Genomic DNA, 21,013 nt, shown 5'->3' on the forward strand with positions numbered 1-21,013 from the left:
TTCTTAGATTGTGATTTTATGGCAATGATGTGTGCTTTACGTCAGTTAGCTGCTCTGAGAGCATGGTGTTGCCATATGGCAGCATACATCTTTCAAAATCAATAGAAGTAAATGTAAAGCTCCCCATGGGGCTCCCCACGGTCAAGGCCCAGGCCCCTGAGCCTGAGCTCCTGCAGCCGCCTGACATGAATCACCACCAGCAACAGCTGCAGCAGCAGCAGAAGCCCGGGGAGCAGCAGCTGAGTGAACCCGAGGATATGGAGATGGAAGAGTTAGGAAATATAGAATACATCGGTGTTGGTGGCCTCTTCCTGCACCTCCTTGGGCCTGGTGCTGGTGCTGCCTCTGGCGCTGGCTCGTCTTCGGGACCGCAATCTGGAGTTTGTGATGCGGCAGGCATTGGTGACAAGGGTGGCGGCTCCTCGCAGGACTCGGTGGACTTCAACACGGGCCACTCCAGCTTCATCTCGCACCACCACCTGGAGCTCGCCTTCCATGCCCCGCACTTCTACCAATGCTGCCTCAGCAAGAACGGCTTCCTTGTCCCCCGCATCCTTCTGTTCGCCATTTCTGGGATCCCCTGGGAAGCTTGTAAGACTTTGAGGGCAATTTGTCTGTGTTGGACCCTGGGTGAGAGCCAGGGTGGATGGGTGGAGTCCTGGATGAGAGCCAGGAGGTTGAGAGAAGTTGAGTGGAGAAGTGCAAGGCAATTGTTTTAATATTTATTTGTTAATCTGTATTATGTATGTATTTGTATTGTGGCTTTATTGTATATTTTTATAATATTTGCTGTTTTATTTTCTGTACATTGCTTAAAGATTTTTATATATATTAGGCGGTATAGAAATGGCTTAAATAAATAAAAAATAAAGGTCCCAGCATACCCTGTAGTGAAAGGCTTATGTCAGGGATGGGGCAGAACTTTATCTTCTTTGTCCCATGGACCAACTTTGATTAGTGGGCAGGATCAGCCACCTGCCAATCATCTGACATCATAATAACAGCAGGCAATTGACAAGTGAGTGGCCACACCCAACTGTAAAATTTGACCTTTGGGGTGGGGGAGAAACTAACCAAGCAGGACTGAAGTCCCTGCACATCAGCTGATGATCAGTCCTACTTTCTGCAGGGTTTGGGTGCATGAGAGAGTGATCCGTGGGGAATGTTGACCAAAATAGAACCAATCCTTTAATGACAAAGGCTGTAGGAAAAAAGTCCATCATAAATAAGTAAAATAAAGTAATGAATATAATGGAAACTAGTTGTGATGGACCCTGTAATACCTTTGCTTTAAAATCCTGGATACATTTTTTTAAAAGTTTAACTCTGTTGCCTTCAAGTTCAAATTAGGGTTGAGCTTTCAAGAACGCGCAGTTCTTTTCCCTCTGCTTTGTTTTACAGTGGATACAACATTCATCACATCAGAATTCATAATGTACCTTAAAAGTGAAAAGGGATCATATCATTTGCAGCATGGAACTGTTTGCAATTCAGTCTTGTCCTTCCACATTAAGCTTAATTGCAATGCAATGTTTTACCTTAATCAGGGGTGGCCCTAGACCAGCTGCCAGCAACTGGCACCGAAGGCAAACCATGCAATCAGTGTCCCCACTCCTAAACCCCAAGGGCAGCCCTAGGCTGAAATTTTTGGTAAACTCTGAGACATTTTGCCCCTATATTCCATTTAATGTTTTTAAATCATATTTATTTAAACAGATGCATAATTATTTGGTTTGTCCATCTCTCTGTCTGTCCAACTAATCTGAGATCAGGTAGAGACACAAAATTTTCAGAATAGATTTATGCACAACAGCTAGATGATATTTCAGTCCAATCTCAGATAAAAGTGCATTAAAGTGTTAATTAAAATTTTTATTATAACAAATCCAAAATCATACATTACGTTATCTTGCTTTAACTACTATTACCACCATATCCAATATAGAAAGAACTAAGGAAACTCTTTAATGAACTTTAATCTGTAATTATAAAATACTCCGAATCAAAAAACACTCTGTGCTCTTGAAACATGATTTTTCTTTAAGTTTTGAAAAGTCAGCCACTAGTTCTTTAGATCCAGTTTTCTAGCTATTTCATGTTCTGTTGACATTGTGGCAAGTCCAGCAAGTGTCTCTTGCACCATTGTTGAACACAGATATGTTTTTATCAATTTGAACTTTGAGAAGCTATGTTTCCCACAACTACGGAAACTGGCAAAGTTAAAAGAATCTGTAGAGCTATAAAAATGTTTGGAAAACTGTCTGAGTTTATTTCACAAACAAACTTCATTACTTCTTCAGGAGTGGCATTTTTCTTAAGCTGTCTTGAAAAAGCTTGAAGTCCCCTAATCAATTTGTAGTATCACACTGGTAGGTCTCTGTGAGCATGCTGGTGCCTTTGGGCTCTGCATTGAGGACCCTGGTTCTATAGTGTATGTGGGGTCAGTGTGGTGTAGTGGTTAGAGTGTGGGACTGGGGAAATCCATGTTCTCATCCCTGCTTGGCCATGAAGCTCACTGGGTGACTATGGCCCAGTCACTGACTCTCAGTCTATCCTACCTCACAGGTTGTTGTGAGGATAAAATGGAGAGGAGGAGGATTATGTAAAGCTGTCTTGGGTTCCTTGGAGGGAAAAAAGCAAGAGATATATATATAATAATTTTTAAAAATCTGACTATGGTTGGGCTGGGTTGCTACCTGCCTGTGGCTGCAACCATCTTGCTCATGCTATTATGACAAAAGGACACTACCACCAGTAGAGGTTGTTTTGTGATTTTTTCCATTTGGTTTATGGTGCTCAAGTCAGTGGGATTCTGAAAAATAAAGAGTTGGCAACAATGCAGCAATGCCAACGTTCATGTGGCCCCCTCCATGTGTGAAGTCATCTTCATATTTGAGGCCGGGGCAATTGCCCTCTCTGCCCCCCACCTTAAAAAGGCCCTGGTTAATGCTGTCAATCTGTACATGCATGGAAGTTGAAATAATGACAGATTCAACTGACTATCCCACTAGCAGGGGCTATTGCAAAGCTTCCCGCTAGCAGAACATGGCTTCCTCCCTCTCCTCCCCCCAAATCAGCCCCACAGCACACTGGGGGAAAGGGAGAAGAGGGGAGATTGCTCCATCAGGCAAGCCGAAATGTTTGCGCTGGCAGAGCCATCTCATTAGTGCTGCATACAATTGAAATGATGACACCTTCATTATTTTATTTGTATTTTTAAAATTTGTATTCCCCCCCCCCTTGAATTTGGTGCCCCACTGAACTTGGCACCCTAGGCGACTGGTAGTTTGCCTATATGGATGGGCCGCCCTTGACCTTACTGGATAAGGTAGTTTCAGGATGTTTTATTATTGTACCTACATACCTGCTTATGTTGTGAGAAGGTAAATATGCGTACTAGGTTTTGTATTTAGGTTTATTGCATTTGTACGTGGGTATTTGGATACCAAGTAGAACCAAGGGAGCTTTGCCCCTGTGCGCTGTCTGTCCCTACAATTGTTGCTTCCTCTTGGTGTCTTTGTGAAGTTTCAGACAGTCTCCACTGTTACCATAACCATATTGGAAGTTGTACCATTCCAACATGTACAGTGTAGTTCCCTAGGTAGAAACAATGCACAGTGACATCCGAAAAGTATCAAGAAATGATGGGGATAGATAGTGGGTTGTAGCACTAAGCAGCAGTGGCTTTGAATTGTCAAAGCAATCGGAATGGTTTGGGGGGGTTCTGTAGGGCTTTTTAAAAGGAATTTTCACTGGGGGGAAATGAACTTAAAAGAGCACTTAAAAATCATGCGAAAGGACATTTTTAATCTTCATTCTAAATAATTAAATACATTTATTTAAATAAAGAAATGTCATGAAACATGTACAGTATTTTAATAGTAAATGATTGCAATTTAAAGAAACTGACATATAAAATTTAACTAAAAAATGTCTAAACCTCTGAAATATTTTTTTTAAAAAAATCCCACTCAGCATAAATCTCTGGATCAGGTAGACATTGTATCCTGTCTCTAGTTGAAAGAAAATGAACAACAGCAGGCCAGTGATCATAATAGGCTGTACCGATCCCATTCAGAGCTATGTTTAGCCATGCATTCATTGTATTGTCATACTTGTTCGTGTGTCATCCACAATAACATTATGCAGGGACATAATTCTTTCAGTTTGCATTGAGTGTGGTGAGAGAGTTGCAATTGCTGCCAGAAGTTTTTGCACCATGCCAGAAGTTATGGGCAACAGCTGGCGAAGATGCACAGAATTGAACACCCTAAATCACTGCCACGTGGAAGATGAGGCACTTCAAAAATAACTGTCCACTGTTCACATGCTTCATCTGCAAATTCACAGTTTTTCCCTGGGAAGACTCTGGCACACAATACCAATCTGTATGAGTGACTGTGCTGATAGCAGATCTTTCATAGCAGACAGTATGGTATCCTGTTCAATATGAAGGCGTTCTGCTGCAAAAGTTTCTGCTGTTTGTACACTTTCCAAACGAATCACACATGCATTTCAACTGTTGGTTGTAACAAACTTGTTAGCTGTAAATCTTCTGCTGTTAACATGACTATCAATGTTAAATTTGGATTTTGATTCATGTTTCCCAGGGAAAGGTCCTTCTGTTGGGCGAGATCTTTTTTTTTATCATTAATTTTTATTCAAATTTTCAAAAAACAAAACAAAACAAAACAAAAATACAAATTAAACAATAAAATAAAATGTTGACTTCCGATTTGTTGCAGATCAGTTATAGGTCTACAATATATAACAAACCTGTCTCTTAATTTATATTACAAAATCACTTTCCTCCAGTAGTTATCTTAATTAATCATCAAATCTCATAAACATCACTTTATTCTTTCCACAAAGTCAAAGAGAGGTTTCAACTCCTTGAGAAATATATCCATCGATTTTTCTCCAAATAAGCATGTCAATTAATCCATCTCATCAAATCTATTAGGTCCAATAATTTCAATAGCCATTCTTCCATTATCAGTGTTAATTCCATCTTCCATCTTCCATCCTTGCACCCATAATAAACCTGTTAGGTCCAGTAATTTCAGTAGCCATTCTTCCATTATCAGTGTCCCATAATAATCTTGCTGTCATAGCCATAGTCATATAATAAGAGTCTGATGGGAATTTCCTTCATCAGAAATATTTCCTTGCCATCAATTCTGAATGTGTTGCTGAAATATTGTTGTAAAATCATATCTCTGTTCTTCATTTTTACGAAATGCACTGGCACATCTCTTGAGAGTTTTTCTATTGTCACAAGTATCTGTAATTAATTCTATAGATTTTTTCTATGTCAAACTCCATCACATCATTCCAGTCCAGAAGTTTATCCAAGACATTGATAACTTTATCTCTGATATCTTCATTAATTTCTTCAAGGACAATGCTAAATTCCAAACAGTAAACTTTATCTCTAATATCCATAAACTCCAAGTCTTTTTCCAGTTCCACATTTGTTCCAATCTCCAGGGCTTGCATCTTCCCTTTAATTTTTCTTTTTTCATCTTCTGATGCTTGTCCAATTGTATCTCTGATCTCATCAACCTCCTCTCTCACAAGATCCCCTATTTCTTTAAGCTCCTGCTTTATTTTGCCAAATTCAATTTTCATCTCCTGTCTGCCCTGTCTCAGGGTTTGTTTCGTTATCTCAATCTCATCCATTATTTTCTGAAACATAATTACTTCCAGGATCTCAGCCACTTTCTTGATTGCCATTCTTAAAACCACGAAGAAAAAAACCCACTTCTTTTTCCAGCAACAAAGAGGTTAATATTCCAAGCTTGATGACATCACAGTGTAGACAGCACAGCCTGCCTTATCTCTTATTTGTTCAGGAATGCAAAACAAATTTAGTTCACAGCATCAAAACAGTTAGTGGCATCGAGACCAAGCAGATTCGTCAAAATGAAATAAAATAGTCCCAGACATATAATACTCAAAAGTTCATAAATCAGATTTATTTTTTTTTCTCCTCAGAATAGAAATCCCTCATCCATTTGTATCTTTAAAATGCACAATTCCAGGCCAGCTTTTTGCAATAAAAACAAAGATAAGCTATTTCGATTTCTTTCCTCCTTAATTTCGTGAATGAAAGAGAAGAGTTATAACTCACCCAGGGATTCTTTATAGCTGATTCATTGACAAATCTCTTTTTGCTGTAACAATTTAAGCCAGATGATAAAAATAGAAAGAGGGGTGCTTGCCTGTTAATCCGTTTTTCTTTAAAGAAAAGATAAACGTCTCGCTAAATCAGTTAGAGCTTGTTTGAAAGTCCGTCCGGTGCTGCTGGCTGAACCTTCTTTCATAAACTAATGAAATCCAGTCCCCCCAACAAACACAAGCTTCTGTGGTTAATCTCTACGTTTCTCCCTGCCCGGGAGAAAGTCTTTACCAGTAAAAAAAAAACGTTCTGACTGATTTTAAAACTGAAAAAGCTTCTTCTGAGACGAGAGCTCGTCTCAAAGGCAGCACAGGCGAAGCAACCCTTCCCGGAAGTCTGTTGGGCGAGATCTAAATGAGACCTCACTGTGCCCCCTTCCTTCAGGTAAGGCACGGAGCTTGATTGGACCCTGAAACCAAGTTAGGAAGGAAAATACATACACAAACAAATACTTTGATCAAAGGTTCTATCAGCACCAGGCTACCACAGACAGGCAACTGTGGTCAGACAGACAACTTTATTCAGAACTCCTCAGTGCTATATAGGACTTTGGGTACAGTAAATAATAAACATCAAAGATGCACATAAAGGTAGTAAAATGCGAAAGAATTACACAGAGTACTTCCTTCAAGGATAGAAGAGGATATCACATTCCGTCCATTCTCCTGTCAAGCTGACACTTAGTCATCTGTAAGGGCTTTGAAGTCCTTGAGCAAGAAACAGAGGAGCCAGTACAATGCTTGACGAATAAACAAAGAATTCCTCTAGGGCAAACAAGTAATTACCCCTCACCTTTGATCTACATATTTAGCAGTGAGGACACACAGCTTCACGGGAATAGGAATCTTAAAGGGACAGCAACTCTCACAGATTCTGAGAGACTAAAAGTAAGAGTAAGGCTTGTTCTGAGCACCCATATAATTTTACTAACACTTCCTTCATTACCTTTCTGATTGCTGAATCTCTGCAAGTAAATATTTCGGGAAGAATAAGGTTGCAGATTTTTCTGTAGAATCTGGTATACATCTAAGATATCTCCCATAAGTTCTGTTAGCCAAATTTGCTTATCATCCCATGTTTTCAGAAAACCATGGGCTTCTGCTTTTTCTTTTCTATCTGCAGTCTCCTCAAGATTTTTCTACACTTTCTGGCAACCAGACATGTTGTACAATACTATATCAATGAGGTGGACCTGATGCTGTGTAAACCTTACATCATGATGTCGTGGAAACTGTTTTGCTTCAGGAAAGACAGAATGTAGCAGCTTTGTTTTATTCTTTGATGTTGTGAAGTAGGTGTTTAAAGCTAATAGGTTAGCCTTCCAAATCTTCAGTTCTGGAACAGTAACAACGGTGGACTCTGCAGCAAGGTCTGATCGGTGACAAATATATTCTCTTTATGCCTACAGACTGGGGTGGAGTTAGTACTTGATTCACTCTGTCTTAACTCCTCTGCCTTGCTTGGCCCAGCCAGGTCCTATTATGGGGGGGAGGGGCAGAAGGGCCATTTGGCCTGGGCCTCACATTGACAGGGGGCCTCAAATTTAGACTTTTGACATGAATTTGCACAGGAAAAAAGCTAGAAAAGCACTTGTTAAATAAAATATTGCATTTTTTGTTGTGTTAAACATGTTAATTTGTTAAATGTAAACATTTAAAATATACCACAATTTTTAATATACTGGGAGCTTCAAAAAAATGGGAGTGGCCTGGGCCTCTCTCGACCTTTTGAGAGGGCCTGGGCCCAGCTCCACCACATTAGCACAGAAAAACAACCATCTTACCCAGACTGTGTCTTCATAAATGTGACTGAGAAACAGAAACAGAAAGCACAGAATTTCCAGGATTGGGCTGGATGGTTGTTACTGGGCAGAAAACAGACTAAAGCATTTTCATGAGATGAGAAACCTAAATGAATGCAGGCTTTTAAAGCTCAAACTGGAGCGTGAGACTCCAAAAGAAGAACAGAGTTCCCCAGGCCAAAGCTTTTTTCCCTCCACGACCTTGGTCCTCCATTTACTGTTTCTCAATCCTCCTAACTCAAAAGGCAGGATGGGAAAGGCAAAGAGTCCCAGAAGGGCAGCCTTATGGGCAGGCCCTCCCGGAGGTCGAGAGAGGCCTGGGCCACTTCCATTTTTTGAGGCTCCTGGTATATTAAAAAGTGAAGAAATGCCAAAACAGGGTTACAGAAATTAATTTGAGGCCCTCCATGAATTTGAGGCCAGGTCCAAATGGCCCTCCTTGCCCCCCTGTAATAGGCTCTGCTTATGAGAAACTCCTGCCTCAGCCAGTTCTATTCTGTTGTTATGAACAGTAGCTCTCACCTAGGTTTCCTTTGTTAAGTAGAATAGCAGTGTGTTCAGTAATCTGCTGACTGATGGGCCATGGTATAGGCAAATGAGGGCTTGAAAGCCTCCTTAAAGTAACAGATCAAATGGTTTACCTAGGAACAGGAGGCTTTGCTTAAAAATGGATGGCAAATCCTGAATCACACAGTAGAGGAAAACATGAACAACATCTAAATCTGCATTTTGTTCTCCCCAAATATAAACCAGGGACAAGCAGAATTAAAAGAACACTGTCTGGGGGGGGAATTTTCAGTTCATTGGGAGCAGGGCCAGATTAAGCTGAGGAGGGCCCCTAGGCTGATTGGTGTTTGGGGCCCCCTTCTCCTCTGGGCCCCTCCGCTCCCCTTCCACAATCCGCGGAAACAGCCGCAGGAGGGATCGCAGGACAGGAGCTTCTGAGCTGGCTGCCGTCCCATCCCATCCCATCCCCCCACTTCACCTACCTTTCCGCTTTTTTTGCAGCTGCGCGCACTGCATGCGCAGGTTTGCCATCAATCAAGATGGCAGCAGACACTTCAGCCCCTTAGGGAAACCTCGGGCCCCATCTTGATTGATGGCAAACCACAAAAAACAGCGGAGAAAAAGGTAAGTGAAGCGGGGGGATGGCGGGCGGTTCGGAAGCTCTATATTATAAATTTTTTTAGCTTATGCATGGGCCCCCAAGAGCTCCGGGACCCAAGGCTTCAGCCTACTAAGCCTAATGGATAATCCGGCCCTGATTGGGAGGGATTTCATGAGGGCTTTGTAGGTTAAAAATGCCCTGGGGTTCTGAGACCCCAAATGCCCTGCTTCAAGTCTGACCTGAATCCACATCCACAATATTCTACTATGCCCCTCTTCTTTTTTTTTACGTTACATAAGCGCTATTCACACATTTAAGTACATGCAGGGCATTCTCATGTAGCAGCAGGAGTGAGGTGATAACTCTGGGCCCATCCCTAACATTGCATTCTTGTCACCATGCTGTCCCCGATCTTTGGGTGTTGAGTGCGGACGACTGAAAAGAGAACCCTTTCTGTGGACAGCTACTAATGCAGACTTCTCTTTTCAGACTTCTGCAGAACATATGGAGATCAGGGAAAGCATGGCAATGGGACCTAATTTCACGGGTGGGGCCATGGCTGCTATGTGTGAGCACCCTAATGTAAATAAACACATGAATAGAGCTGGAGTTAAAATAGGTTCAAAGCAGGTTCATAGGAAGCTACCTTATACAAAATCAGACTATTGGTCCATCTAGTTCAGTATTGTCTACACTGCCTGGTAGTGGCTCTCCAGGGTTTCAGACAGGAGATGCTGGGGAGTGAACCTGGGACCTTCTGCACGCAAGGCAGGTGCTCTACCACAGAGCTACTGCTCAGTGCATCCATCAAGATTTCCAGGGCTGAAGCCTTATGGGGCTGAGATGAATACAATATGGAGTTTCTCTTGGCAGCTTACCTACTCAGGCACAAGAAACCAGTCGCCCAAGAACCAAGAAAATCTCCCTATGTGACTCCATCAGCATAAGCTATTCCTCAGAGTGTACGCATTTCCTTCCATCTGGGGTTATATCAGAACCCAACGGAAGCAGGAAGAAGTAGGAAGAACAGCTTCTTTCAGATCTCAAGTTCCACTGACACGAGTGGGAGCTGAAGGTGCCTGGTACCTTGCAGGACCGCAGCCCTTCAGAGCAGCATATGATTAATACATGTTATGAATATCTATTAAATGTTACAGCAGGTTGGTGACACTCAGGCGTATCGCTCATTTATTACCAGCAGATCTTCAGTTATAGGCTGAACAGGGGGTGAGAGAGCAACTGCATTGCAGTCTTAGATTGATGACACTTCCAAAAATTGTCCAAGCATGTGTGCAAAAATCTATCAAAATAAGAGTGTAATAAATGAGAAGGTAACTCTTACTGTGCACAAAAGCTGCAATCATGCCTCATTTCTCCCCCTATACCGGAGAAATAAACAATAGTCTACATAGGTAAATAACGATCTAGAAGAAGAAGATGGTAAACAGGAAGAAAAGGGCCTTTAGTGGCACAGCAGTGTCAAGGGTTGCACCAGGGTCAACTTTTCAACCTGGCATGAGAGATGAACTGTGTCCTCACAATCTCAACTCATACAGATTGGGCCACTATAGGATTCCTTGCCTCAGGCCCCTCAAATTAATTAATTAGCAGTATTTTGAATCCATAATATTCTATAGTGAAGGAAGTGGTCATGAAGGTAGTAGCCATCAGTGGATGAAGGTGCAGTGATGTCGTGCACCTAGATTCTGGACATTGAGCATAGCTGTCAGTTACCATGAGAGGGAGAGGTTGCACACCTGGCTTCCAGATGCTGCTGCTTAAGGAGAGGGGAAGGGCGAAGCCCTGGGGAGCTCAGTGTGGTGCAGGTGTGGGGCTGCCACCAATCTGATACTTATGCCACCACGCTGCCACCATGCCTACAGCACACTGAGCTCCCCAGGGCTTTGCCCTCCCCCTCTCTGTAAGCAGCAGCATCTTGAAGCCAGGTGTACAACAACACCCCACCTCTGCCACCCCAGCCACTGCCTCAGCTGCACTCCTCCTTGTAGGTGCTTTGCTTAATTGTTTTTTAGTGGGCAGCTGAATCCTTACTTCAGCGGTTCCCAGCTGCCACAGCCACTGCCTACTTTGTCTTTCACTCACTCATTCCCGCAATCTGCCTTTCACTCAGGCTTTGTCAATGGAGAAGGGGAGGGGGCGTCTAGTCAGTTTCATTGTTTCTTGTCAATTGCATGCCAAGGCACTCTCCTGGCTTCAGCCTTGAAGTCCAAACAGTCATGGGGATTGCAACTGAGGGAATTGTTACCTTCCATATTGATATTCTGGAGGGAGTAAACATGTAAAATTGGGGGCGGGGCCACAAGGAAACAGTGACACTAATCCTTCCCAGAGGAACGGCTACTTGTGTGAATGGAAAACAAAGGATTGGAAGCTACCATTGAGCAAGAAGTGTGGACCATAAAAATCTATTATAATGGTAAAAGCAGCATCTGCATTTAGTACAAAGTTAGGCTTCCGTGTGGATAAGCCCTGAGAGACAGACCTCGCCCGAAGGGCTTGGACAGGCTCACATGGGAAGATATGGTCCTTCAGATAGCCTGGACCTGAACCGTATAGGGCTTTATAGGTCATAACCAGCACTTTGAATTGTGCTTGGAAACAGACCAGTAGCCAGTGGAACTGTTGTAACAAGAGAGTTATGTGCTTCCTGTAACCAGCCCCAGTTAACAGTCTGGTCGTGGATCTTTGGACCAGTTGGAGTTTCTGAACATTCTTCAAAGGCAGCCCCATATAGAGTGTGTTACAGTAATCCAAATGGGATGTAACTAAAGCATGTGTCACCATGGCCAGATCATATATCTCCAGGAATGGGCGCAGTTGGCACACTAGTTATAACTATGCAAATGCACTCCTGGCCGTCGCTGAAACCTGAGCATCTAAGCTCATGGCTGAATCCAGGAGGAATTTGGCAGCAGTCAGAAGGACAGCATTTTAACATATAACGGTGGAGGGTAATGGAGAGAGGTTGGGTTACGCACCATAACCAAGAATATTATAAGACAAACCTCCAAGCCACAATGGCTGCTAGTCATTATGTCTATAAAGTATCTTCAAGATCAGGAGCAGCACATCTTTGAATACCAGTTGCTGGGAATCAACAGCAGGAGAGGGCTATCGCCTATGTGCTCTGCTTGTGGGCTTCCCACAGGCATCTGGTTGGCCTCTGTGGGAAAATACTGTAGATGCTAGACTAGATAAGTCTTTGGTCTGATCCCACAGGGCTCTTATTTCTTAGGGATGTTTCAGTATAAAGCATCTTAGCTGTGTCAGCTACCAGCACTGTACCAGTTTATGTACAAAAGGACTGTGATACATTTGCAAAGAAAATACTAAAAAATCACCACTGTTGAGCCTCTTAGAAAACTTGGGATGATTCTTGGAAATGGCAATGGTGTGGAAGAAATATTGTCTGGATTCCCAGCAATAAATGAGTGATGAATAGTGTCAAAACCAGTTTGATGGGCTGCTACACAAAGGCTACTGTAGAAACATTCAATTAACACATTTAGCATGGAACTGTGCACTGCCTGGTTGCCAGTTTGACTGTCATAATAGACAGCATATGTGGCCTTATGCTGTAGGCTTTTGCCATGACTACAAGGGAAGAAATAGATCTTCACAAGCAATTTAGCACAGCAGAAGGAAGGAAATGTAGCTGTCTGGGATTGGCGTTCATTCTTGAATATAATTGTAAAGATTTTGTACTAATGACATTCATGTTGTATACCTTTTAAAAAAACCATGAAGCCATAAAAAAGCTACAAAGGCTCTTATTATTACCTGACAACACATCCATAATAAAGTATCTTTATAAAGAAAACTGAACTTGCCTTTGACAATGAATGTTCTAGTGCAGGGCTGATACGAGGCAGTATGGTTCTGAATACCAGCTGCTGGGAGCCGCAGGAGGAGAGAATACTCTTGTGTTCAGGTCCTGCTTGTGGGCTTCCCAAAGGCTTTTGGTTGGCCACTATGAGAACAGGAAGCTAGACCAGATGGGCCACTGGCCTTATCCAGCAGGCTTTCCTTATGTTTCTGTCAGCCCCAGTCAGCATGGCCATTGGTGAGGGATGATGGGTACTGGGCTCTAACAACATCTGGGGGGCCAGAGGTTCTCCATGCATTTCCTAGTGCAGAAATGGAGACCCTGTAGTTATGTGGCCTTTGGCCTAATTTCATGCAGATGGGAAAGGTGAGGAGAACAGGGGGAATGGGAATGACAGATAGAAGGAAAAAGGGGTGATCCAACTACTTCTGGTTTTGGTTCTACTCATTTTGGGCTCAGTTTCCATTTATCACTGGCATGTGGCCCCATCCTCTACTGGTATAGCACCCCTGACAATTATCCCAAGAGAATGCAGTCCTTGACTGAAAAAAAAATCTCCATCCTGGTCTTGCAGGAAGCAATGTTCAGAACACTTGAGATAGTTAAGCTATTTGGTTTTGGCTGAGTTTTTCCCACAATGATAAATTTGTGCCTAGGCTGTACCACTTGAGACTGCAGGTAACAGCTTATATCACTGAACACTCTGTAACATACAAAACGTTTCTTCCACACAGAAAACACATAGATGTGGAAGAGAAGGGATCTGGCTTAGCTGTCTCTATAAATCAGAGCTTGGAAGATTACTTTTAAAAAGTAATAAATTACAGTTACAATTACATGGCCCAAAAAGTAATAATTACCGTTACATTTACAATCGCTCTGAAAGTAACTGATTACTTTACTTTTTCTCAAAAGTAATCACTATAATTACATTTCAGTTACTTAAAACGCCTACAAGGTACTGGCCTTGGCTGCTGCACATCTAAGTAGCCTAAAACAACATTAAAAATAAACACACACATACATAGGTAGTAGAATAATTCTTTTTATCCATAAGATAGCAATGGTGGTCTCTCCACTGGTAAGGGAGGTGGGGGGGAGGCAGAGGCCACTACTCAGATCTTGCACATCAAACCAAGTACAACCCCCCCACTCAGCGAGCAAGCATAATCTCTCTCACTTAACCACCACCTAGACCCTGCCTTGCCACCAACTAAGGGACACTCACCCAAGCAAAGATTTTCCCGAGATGCAAAAAAGTTAAAACACTGCAAATGCAGCACAGTAGCCAGAGAAGGTGGAGGCCACTTTGTATGCCAAGTGCAAACACAGTATTCTCTCCCTCCCTCCCTTCCTCCCCCCCCCCTCTCTCTCTCACACACACACTGTCATCTTTCACCTCCACAGTTCTTTATCTCCTTCTGCCATTATCCATGTTCTTGCCCTCCAGCTCCTTTTCCCCTCCACTCCATTCTTCACCACTACCATCCATTTTTAAAAACAATTGTTTTCTCCACTCCACCCTGTCTTACTCTCCACCTCTTCCCTCGTCGCCCTCTACCCACCCACAGAGCATGAGGGAAGAGCAACGCTGTACAGAAGCCCAGTTTGAGGCGCATGATTTTCATCCACACATCAGAGGAGCAGAAGACTTCCGCTGCTTCCCCCCAAGTAATGCTGGAAACATTACAATTACTCCACAAAAGTAATAAAATTACTCATAGTTCTATTACAATCAAAATGTAAAGGAATTACCCACTTGTTCCTCAAAAAAGTAATGAATTACAAGTAAGTTGTTACTTGTAACTAATTACTTCCAAGCTCTGCTTTAAATGTTAGTTTTCTGTGTGCAGAATTTTTCTGTCTATAGATCTTCAGGCTGTGTACACACTATACATTTAAAGCACATGACTTCCTCCAAAGAGTCCTGGAAACTGTAGTTAACCCCTCACAGAGCTACAATTCCCAGCACTCTTAATCAACTGCAGCTCCAACGATTCTTTGGGGGAAGTCATGTGCTTTAAATATCCTTTAAATATGCACACAACCACAGTCTGGTAATGTCCTGAAAGAGGTTTATCACCACAGTGAGAATATGCCTTTATTTCACTACAAATGTATTTGTTTGCTGTTTAAACAGGGGTTTCCTCCTTAAACAGGGGTTTCCTCCTTTAATGCTGTTATAAGATTGACACTAAAGGAAAAGCAAGAAATAAAATAATCATAATTTTTATTCACCTGTTTAGTAAAAAGATGCCCTGTTTAGTAAATGGATGCCCTGGTTGATGATCTAAGCACTTATGCTTCTTCATGATGGAAAGTGAACACCTACTTCAGATTAATATTTTTGTCATGCAGAATGAATGTAAAGGCATATCAGTTTGTCTTTACCATCTGTAATGGAATGAAGCTTGTTTGATCAAATATGTTAAAAACCACATTTACTAAGCACTGTGATCCATTGCCTCTGTGCCCGTGATGAACATAGTCTTTAGTTTTAAAAGATCAAAATAACAGAATAAACACCTCCTGGACATAACAGTGCAATTTATAAACATTTCTGATAAATGTATATGCCACTTAAGCATCCACTTGCATGCTTAAGCCTTGCCCCTAGTGTCTGTGAAAATGCATCAGGGAGGGGATGGCTGGTTGGGCCAGGGAGTTGATTAAGACCTCCTTGCAAGAGGAGGCGGTCCCAGTTCACCTGAAAGAGGGGGTGGTAAGCTCACTGCTAAAGAAACTCTCCCTGGCCCTGGAAGATCTGAATAATTGAAGACCAGTCACAAATGTCCCTCCCTGGGCAACTTTCCTGAGCAGGTAATTGCCAACCAGATCTGATCACTCTGGCATGAGAGTGATTTTCTGGATCTATTCACTGGGGTTTTGGTTCAGTTTTGGTAGTAAGACTGCCTTGTATGATGATGATGGTGGTGGTGGTGGTGGTGGTTGTGGTGGTTGTTTATTTCTACCCTGCCTTTTGGCCAAAAGGCCCTCAAGGCGGCTTACAAAAAAAAATAAACACAAATATAAAAATAGATCAATAAAAACAATACAATTTACAAAAAGCAGCAGTTACAACATCCAATAAAATACATTAACAAATCACAAAGCAAAAATTCACTCCTCTCTCTTCTTGGCCTTCTACAAAGGGTCCAGGAGAAAACGCCCATCTCCAAACTGGCAGAGACACACCCAAAGCAAGAAAAGCTCCTCTAGAAGGAACAGAGAGAGGATAACCTTGTAAAATAAGGCAGTGCGACCTTGTTGATTCTCCTACTTCTCTCAGTGGCTTTTAATACAATCCATCATGACATCCTTCTAGAGTGGCTGTCTGAACTGGGAACAGATGCTACTGCTCAGCAGTGGTTCAAAGCCTGCTTGGATGGCTGACTCCAGAAAGTGGTGCTTGAAGGATGTTGTTAAGCCCTACGGAGCCTTCATTGTAGGTTTTGCAGGGTTTGATCTTATCACCCATGCTATTTAACTTCTACATGAAAATGTTGAGTAGGGTCTTCCAGAGTTTTGGAGCATGCTGCCATCAGTATGTTGATGGCATGAAGCTCTGTTTGTCCTTTTCATCTCATGCAGGTGTGGTGATGTGTGTGTTCAGCTAGCATCTGACTGCAGCAATAGAGTGGATAAGAGCCAACAAATTGAAGTAGCTATACCGTTGGTAGCTGATTTCTTCGTTCGGATAGGTGGGGTGCAACCAATTCTGGATGGAATCAGATTCCCCCTGAAGGATTAGGTTTGCAACTGGATCCATTACTGTCACTGGATGCAAAGTGCCCTCTGTGGCATGAAGTGCCTTCTGTCAGCTTTGGCTGGTTTCAGTGATCTTTGACATGGTAATCTCCAGGTTAGATTTTTGTAATGTGTTATATGTTAGGCTTTGAAAACTGCTTGGGAACTGCAACTAGTGCAGGATCCAGAAGCCAGATTATCAATGGGCACCAGGTGGTTTGTGATGGGAGTAAAGCACCAATGCATTTTACAAGTGACCTGAACCAGTGCAGGGCGATAGACAGAAAGGCAATCTATTTTTCCCTCTGCTGATTCCTCCTCTAAAGTGTTTGTTGTTTTTGTAGGGGTTCCTCCTCATCTTCTCTTCCTATCTTTGTTTTCAGTTAGTTATCAATGGCTCCCTGGGTACAAGCCACATGGCTGCTTCAGCTTGTATGACTTACCTCTTTGTAGAAATAAACCTTAAGTTTCTTTACTCTTTCAACTACCATTTTTTCTGCACTCTGCTGCAATAGATGAAATGGAAATGGACTGCCTTCAAGTCGATTCCGACTTATGGTGACCCTATGAATAGGGTTTTCATGGTAAGTGGTATTCACAGGTGGTTTACCATTGCCTCCCTCTGAGGCTGAGAGGCAGTGCCTGCCCAAGGTCACCCAGTGAGCATAGATACATATCCCAAAACCTCTAACAGTTTGAACACAATAACACTAATTCTGGTCCAGCTGAACTGACTACCAATTCATTTCCAAGCCCAATCCAAAGTGCTGGTTTTAACTTTAAAAGCCTTACATGGTTCAGGTCTCCTATATCTTGTGGGCTGCCTTTCCCCATATGAGCCTACCCATACCCTAACATCAGCATTATTATTATTTATTATTTATTTATTACATTTATATACTGCCCCATAGCTGGAGCTCTCTGGGCGGTTTACAGCAATTAAAAACATTAAAAACAAACATACAAATTTGAAAACACAAAAAACAATTAAAAAAAAAACCTCCAAGAGAAGTGCAGAGGGTGGCAATGAGAGGACAGGTGTTTATGGTGCCCCCCCCCCATTTGTGACATGCCTTCCTCATGAAGGCTTGCCTGGTACCGACATTGCCATATTTTCAGCACCAGATGATGATGTTTTTATTCTCCTAGGCATAATATTGTTATGCTGCTTGTGGCTATTTTGGTTGGAATTTTGGTGATTATCCTTGTGTTGCGTGGGGAAGAGTCTTTTTTTGTCTACTACTGATTACTGTGGATTATTACTTTTAGTGTGTTATTAATGGTTTTAAATGTTGCATTTGTTATAAATTACATCTGTACAAATTTTACTGTTGAAAGTCACTTTGAACCTTTTTTGGAAAAAGCAAAACACAAACAATGCGAGCAACTGCAGATGCTTACTGTTCAGCGTGCACCTCAATACTGTGAAAACTGGTGTTTATAGGGGGAGTTCCAGACGAATCCCCTCATGCAAACCCCCACAGTTGGAGGCAGCATGCTTCTGAATACCAGTTGCTGAACACTACAGGAGGGGAAACGGCTCTTGTGCTCAGGTCCTGCTTCTAGACTTCCCATAGCCACCTGGCTGGCCACTGTAAGAGCAAGATGCTGGACTAGATGGGCCATTGGCCTGATCAAGCAGGCTCTTCTCATGTTCTTCTGCATTAAAAGGGCATGTGATGCATTTGTGGGCTTGTACCAGCCCCACCCTCTGTCATCATACCCCCTGGCAATGCCCCATGTTTGGCAGCACTATGAGACATCATGTACATATAGTGATGTATGTTTGTAGTGCTGCTCCAGGTGAGGGGACTCTGGGCCAATCGGGATTCCCCTTATTTATTTATTTATTTTTACATACATACATACATACATACATACATACCCCACCCTTTCTCCCAGTAGGAGCCCTTTTCCTTCATGTGGAGAAGCTGAACACTTGGCCAATAGATGTGTATGGCCCCTTCACACGGCTGCTGAATGCACAGCTGGCAAGAGGGGTGTATAAGGTGGATGTATCTGTGGTGGAGGATGGGACGAGCGAGCATGCTTCTACAACAACCTCGCATGTAGTTTCAGCATGTGAAGGGGACCATCTGAACCCCACTTACCACACTTCTGTTTTCTATGTTTTTCCCCGATATGTAAAATATCATACTATGGTAGGGCATATTTGCATTAAATAGCTATCACAAACAACAACAAAAACCTACAATCCCGATGTGGTAAAAATGTCAAAAGTCACGGTGACTCTTGCATACAAAAAATTGAAACTGGCTTGGACTGTTATTATTTGTAGAAATTTGCAAAACTCTTATTTAATGGAAGCTTTTTGAATATTCTAACAAGAATGCAGCAGTAAGCAGGAATATTATTTTCTGTTGGCTTCAGAGACATGATAACATGATATGATTCTGATGCAGAAAAAGTGTACATATCTATGCAGATGCTTTCACAAATAAGACCATATGTCTTATTTTACCCAAAAATAGATGCTGTATGGGAATTTGCCACACTTAACAGCTAGGGATGGGGGAGAAATTTGTTTCAGTTTAAAGTCATTTAAAGTCGAATCTATCAAATTTGTACTTTCTAAAAAAACATGAGAACTGAAACACAATCCTTCGAAATCCACACGTATCCAAAATTTGCAATTTAGTTCTCCAACCAAAAAATGTTACTGAAAATTCATATGTCATGAACTGTCCTAAACTGGACCCTGTTCATCCCAGGACTCAGTTTCCCAAACCCAGGGAAATTGATCCTGGCAAAGATTCCCCTTGTCAAGGCTGAGTAAACCAACAACAAAGCTGCAAGGTAGGTAGACTGCCACCACTCCTTAAACTGGTTAACCACTCTGAGTCAAGGGGAAACCCAGAGCCCAGAACTAAACCTGCCAAGGATTCCAAAAGACAAGAGCCAAAAAGCACTCTTTGCACTGGAGCCTTAGGCAACAATCAAATACACGGTAGTCTGTGGGCAAGTAGCCAAGGTACCAAATTCATTCAGAGCCAATTTCCCCCTGCAATGAACACACACTGGTAAATAAGAAGTAACTTTATTGAATAAAATATAAGTGCACAATTAATAGCAGTAAAATGATTCCTTAAAACCCACACCCAAAAGCAGCCAGGTAAAAGTACAGAGAGTTCAGTCACAAAACAAAACAATAAATCTATCTAACCTGTTCTATACTTACAAAGAGGTATTTGTTGGATAGTCCTACATCAGAAATGCATAGCTTGGGTAGTAGATGGAAACGGAACCCACACAGGCACCCAACTATAGACAAGATGGAACCCAGGGGAACAAAGGCTAAAGATTTTACTCCTATACTTATGGAAAAGACCCTAGTAACAGTCCAGAACTAATTAGCCAGTCAGGAGGCTTTCTCATGATGCAATGCTTCTTCAAGTCTTTGTGCCTAACTGGCATGTTGTCCCCAACTATTCCTAGGCCAGGCTGACCTTGGGTACCAGGCCCTTAGCAGATCAGGGGTACTTTCACACTGCACTTTATTCTGTTATTCTGACATTTATTTCCTGTTAATTTGTGCATAAATTTGAGCTTTCACACGACATAACGGGTAGCTCCGGAATTCTGGTGGAATGTAGTGCAAGTATAGTGCTAAATTCTGCAATAAATGATAACTGAAATAATCTGATAGCAAGGCCGGGGACACAGAAGATCGCGGGAGTTTTGCGCTAGCAGCTGCTGCTCACGTGACAGGCATGCCAGCATGCAGTGCATTCCCGCCCTTACAAACAGCCATCCCAGCATGCAGTGCATTCCCGCCCTTACCACCGCCTCTGCTGCTGCGCTGCCACGCCTCTCAGCTGATTGCAGCATGCAGCCTTTGCTCAGCTTGTGCTGCTGCTGCTTGTGCTCAACCAGAGCCTCTGCTACTGCGCTGCCGCGCCTCTCAAGATCGCACCTCTCCGCTGATCGCAATTGTGATCGCGCCTCTTTCAACACCCCAATGCACCGAAAGAACAGGTCTCAAACCAAAGGTAGGTAAAGACCTGCTCATCCGGTGTCATGTGAGGCCGAATGAAGGGGGGGGGAGAAAAACTCTGCTCTGTGTGTGAAAGACTGTTGCGCAAAATGCCGATATAACAGGTACTGCAGTGTGAAAGGGATTGAAATCTGGAACGAAGCGCTACCTTTTTAATCCGTTAAACTAGCGCTATTAGCCCCATGTGTGAGAGCAGCCCAGGTGTTCTCACTAGGGTTGCCAGGTCGGAGCCATCCAAAAACCTGAGAAAATGGGGGCGGGCCCTAGTGACGTCACGGGGCGGGCCCTAGTGATGTCACGGGGCGGGCCCTAGT

At 42.7% G+C, this 21,013-nt stretch overlaps 1 protein-coding gene across 1 annotated transcript in view; it reads right to left on the minus strand.

Annotated features, from left to right (window-relative positions):
* Nucleotides 1-272: 272 nt before the first annotated feature.
* Nucleotides 273-21,013, minus strand: part of LOC133384149 (flavin-containing monooxygenase 3-like) — a 52,799-nt gene continuing 32,058 nt past the window's right edge. Inside the window, exon 2 of the mRNA XM_061626072.1 lies at nt 273-580. Within this exon, the coding sequence (XP_061482056.1) occupies nt 273-580 (308 nt within the window). The remainder of the gene's footprint in view (nt 581-21,013) is intronic.

This window comes from Rhineura floridana, chromosome 4, assembly GCF_030035675.1.
Source record: "Rhineura floridana isolate rRhiFlo1 chromosome 4, rRhiFlo1.hap2, whole genome shotgun sequence".
Lineage (NCBI taxonomy): Eukaryota > Metazoa > Chordata > Lepidosauria > Squamata > Rhineuridae > Rhineura > Rhineura floridana.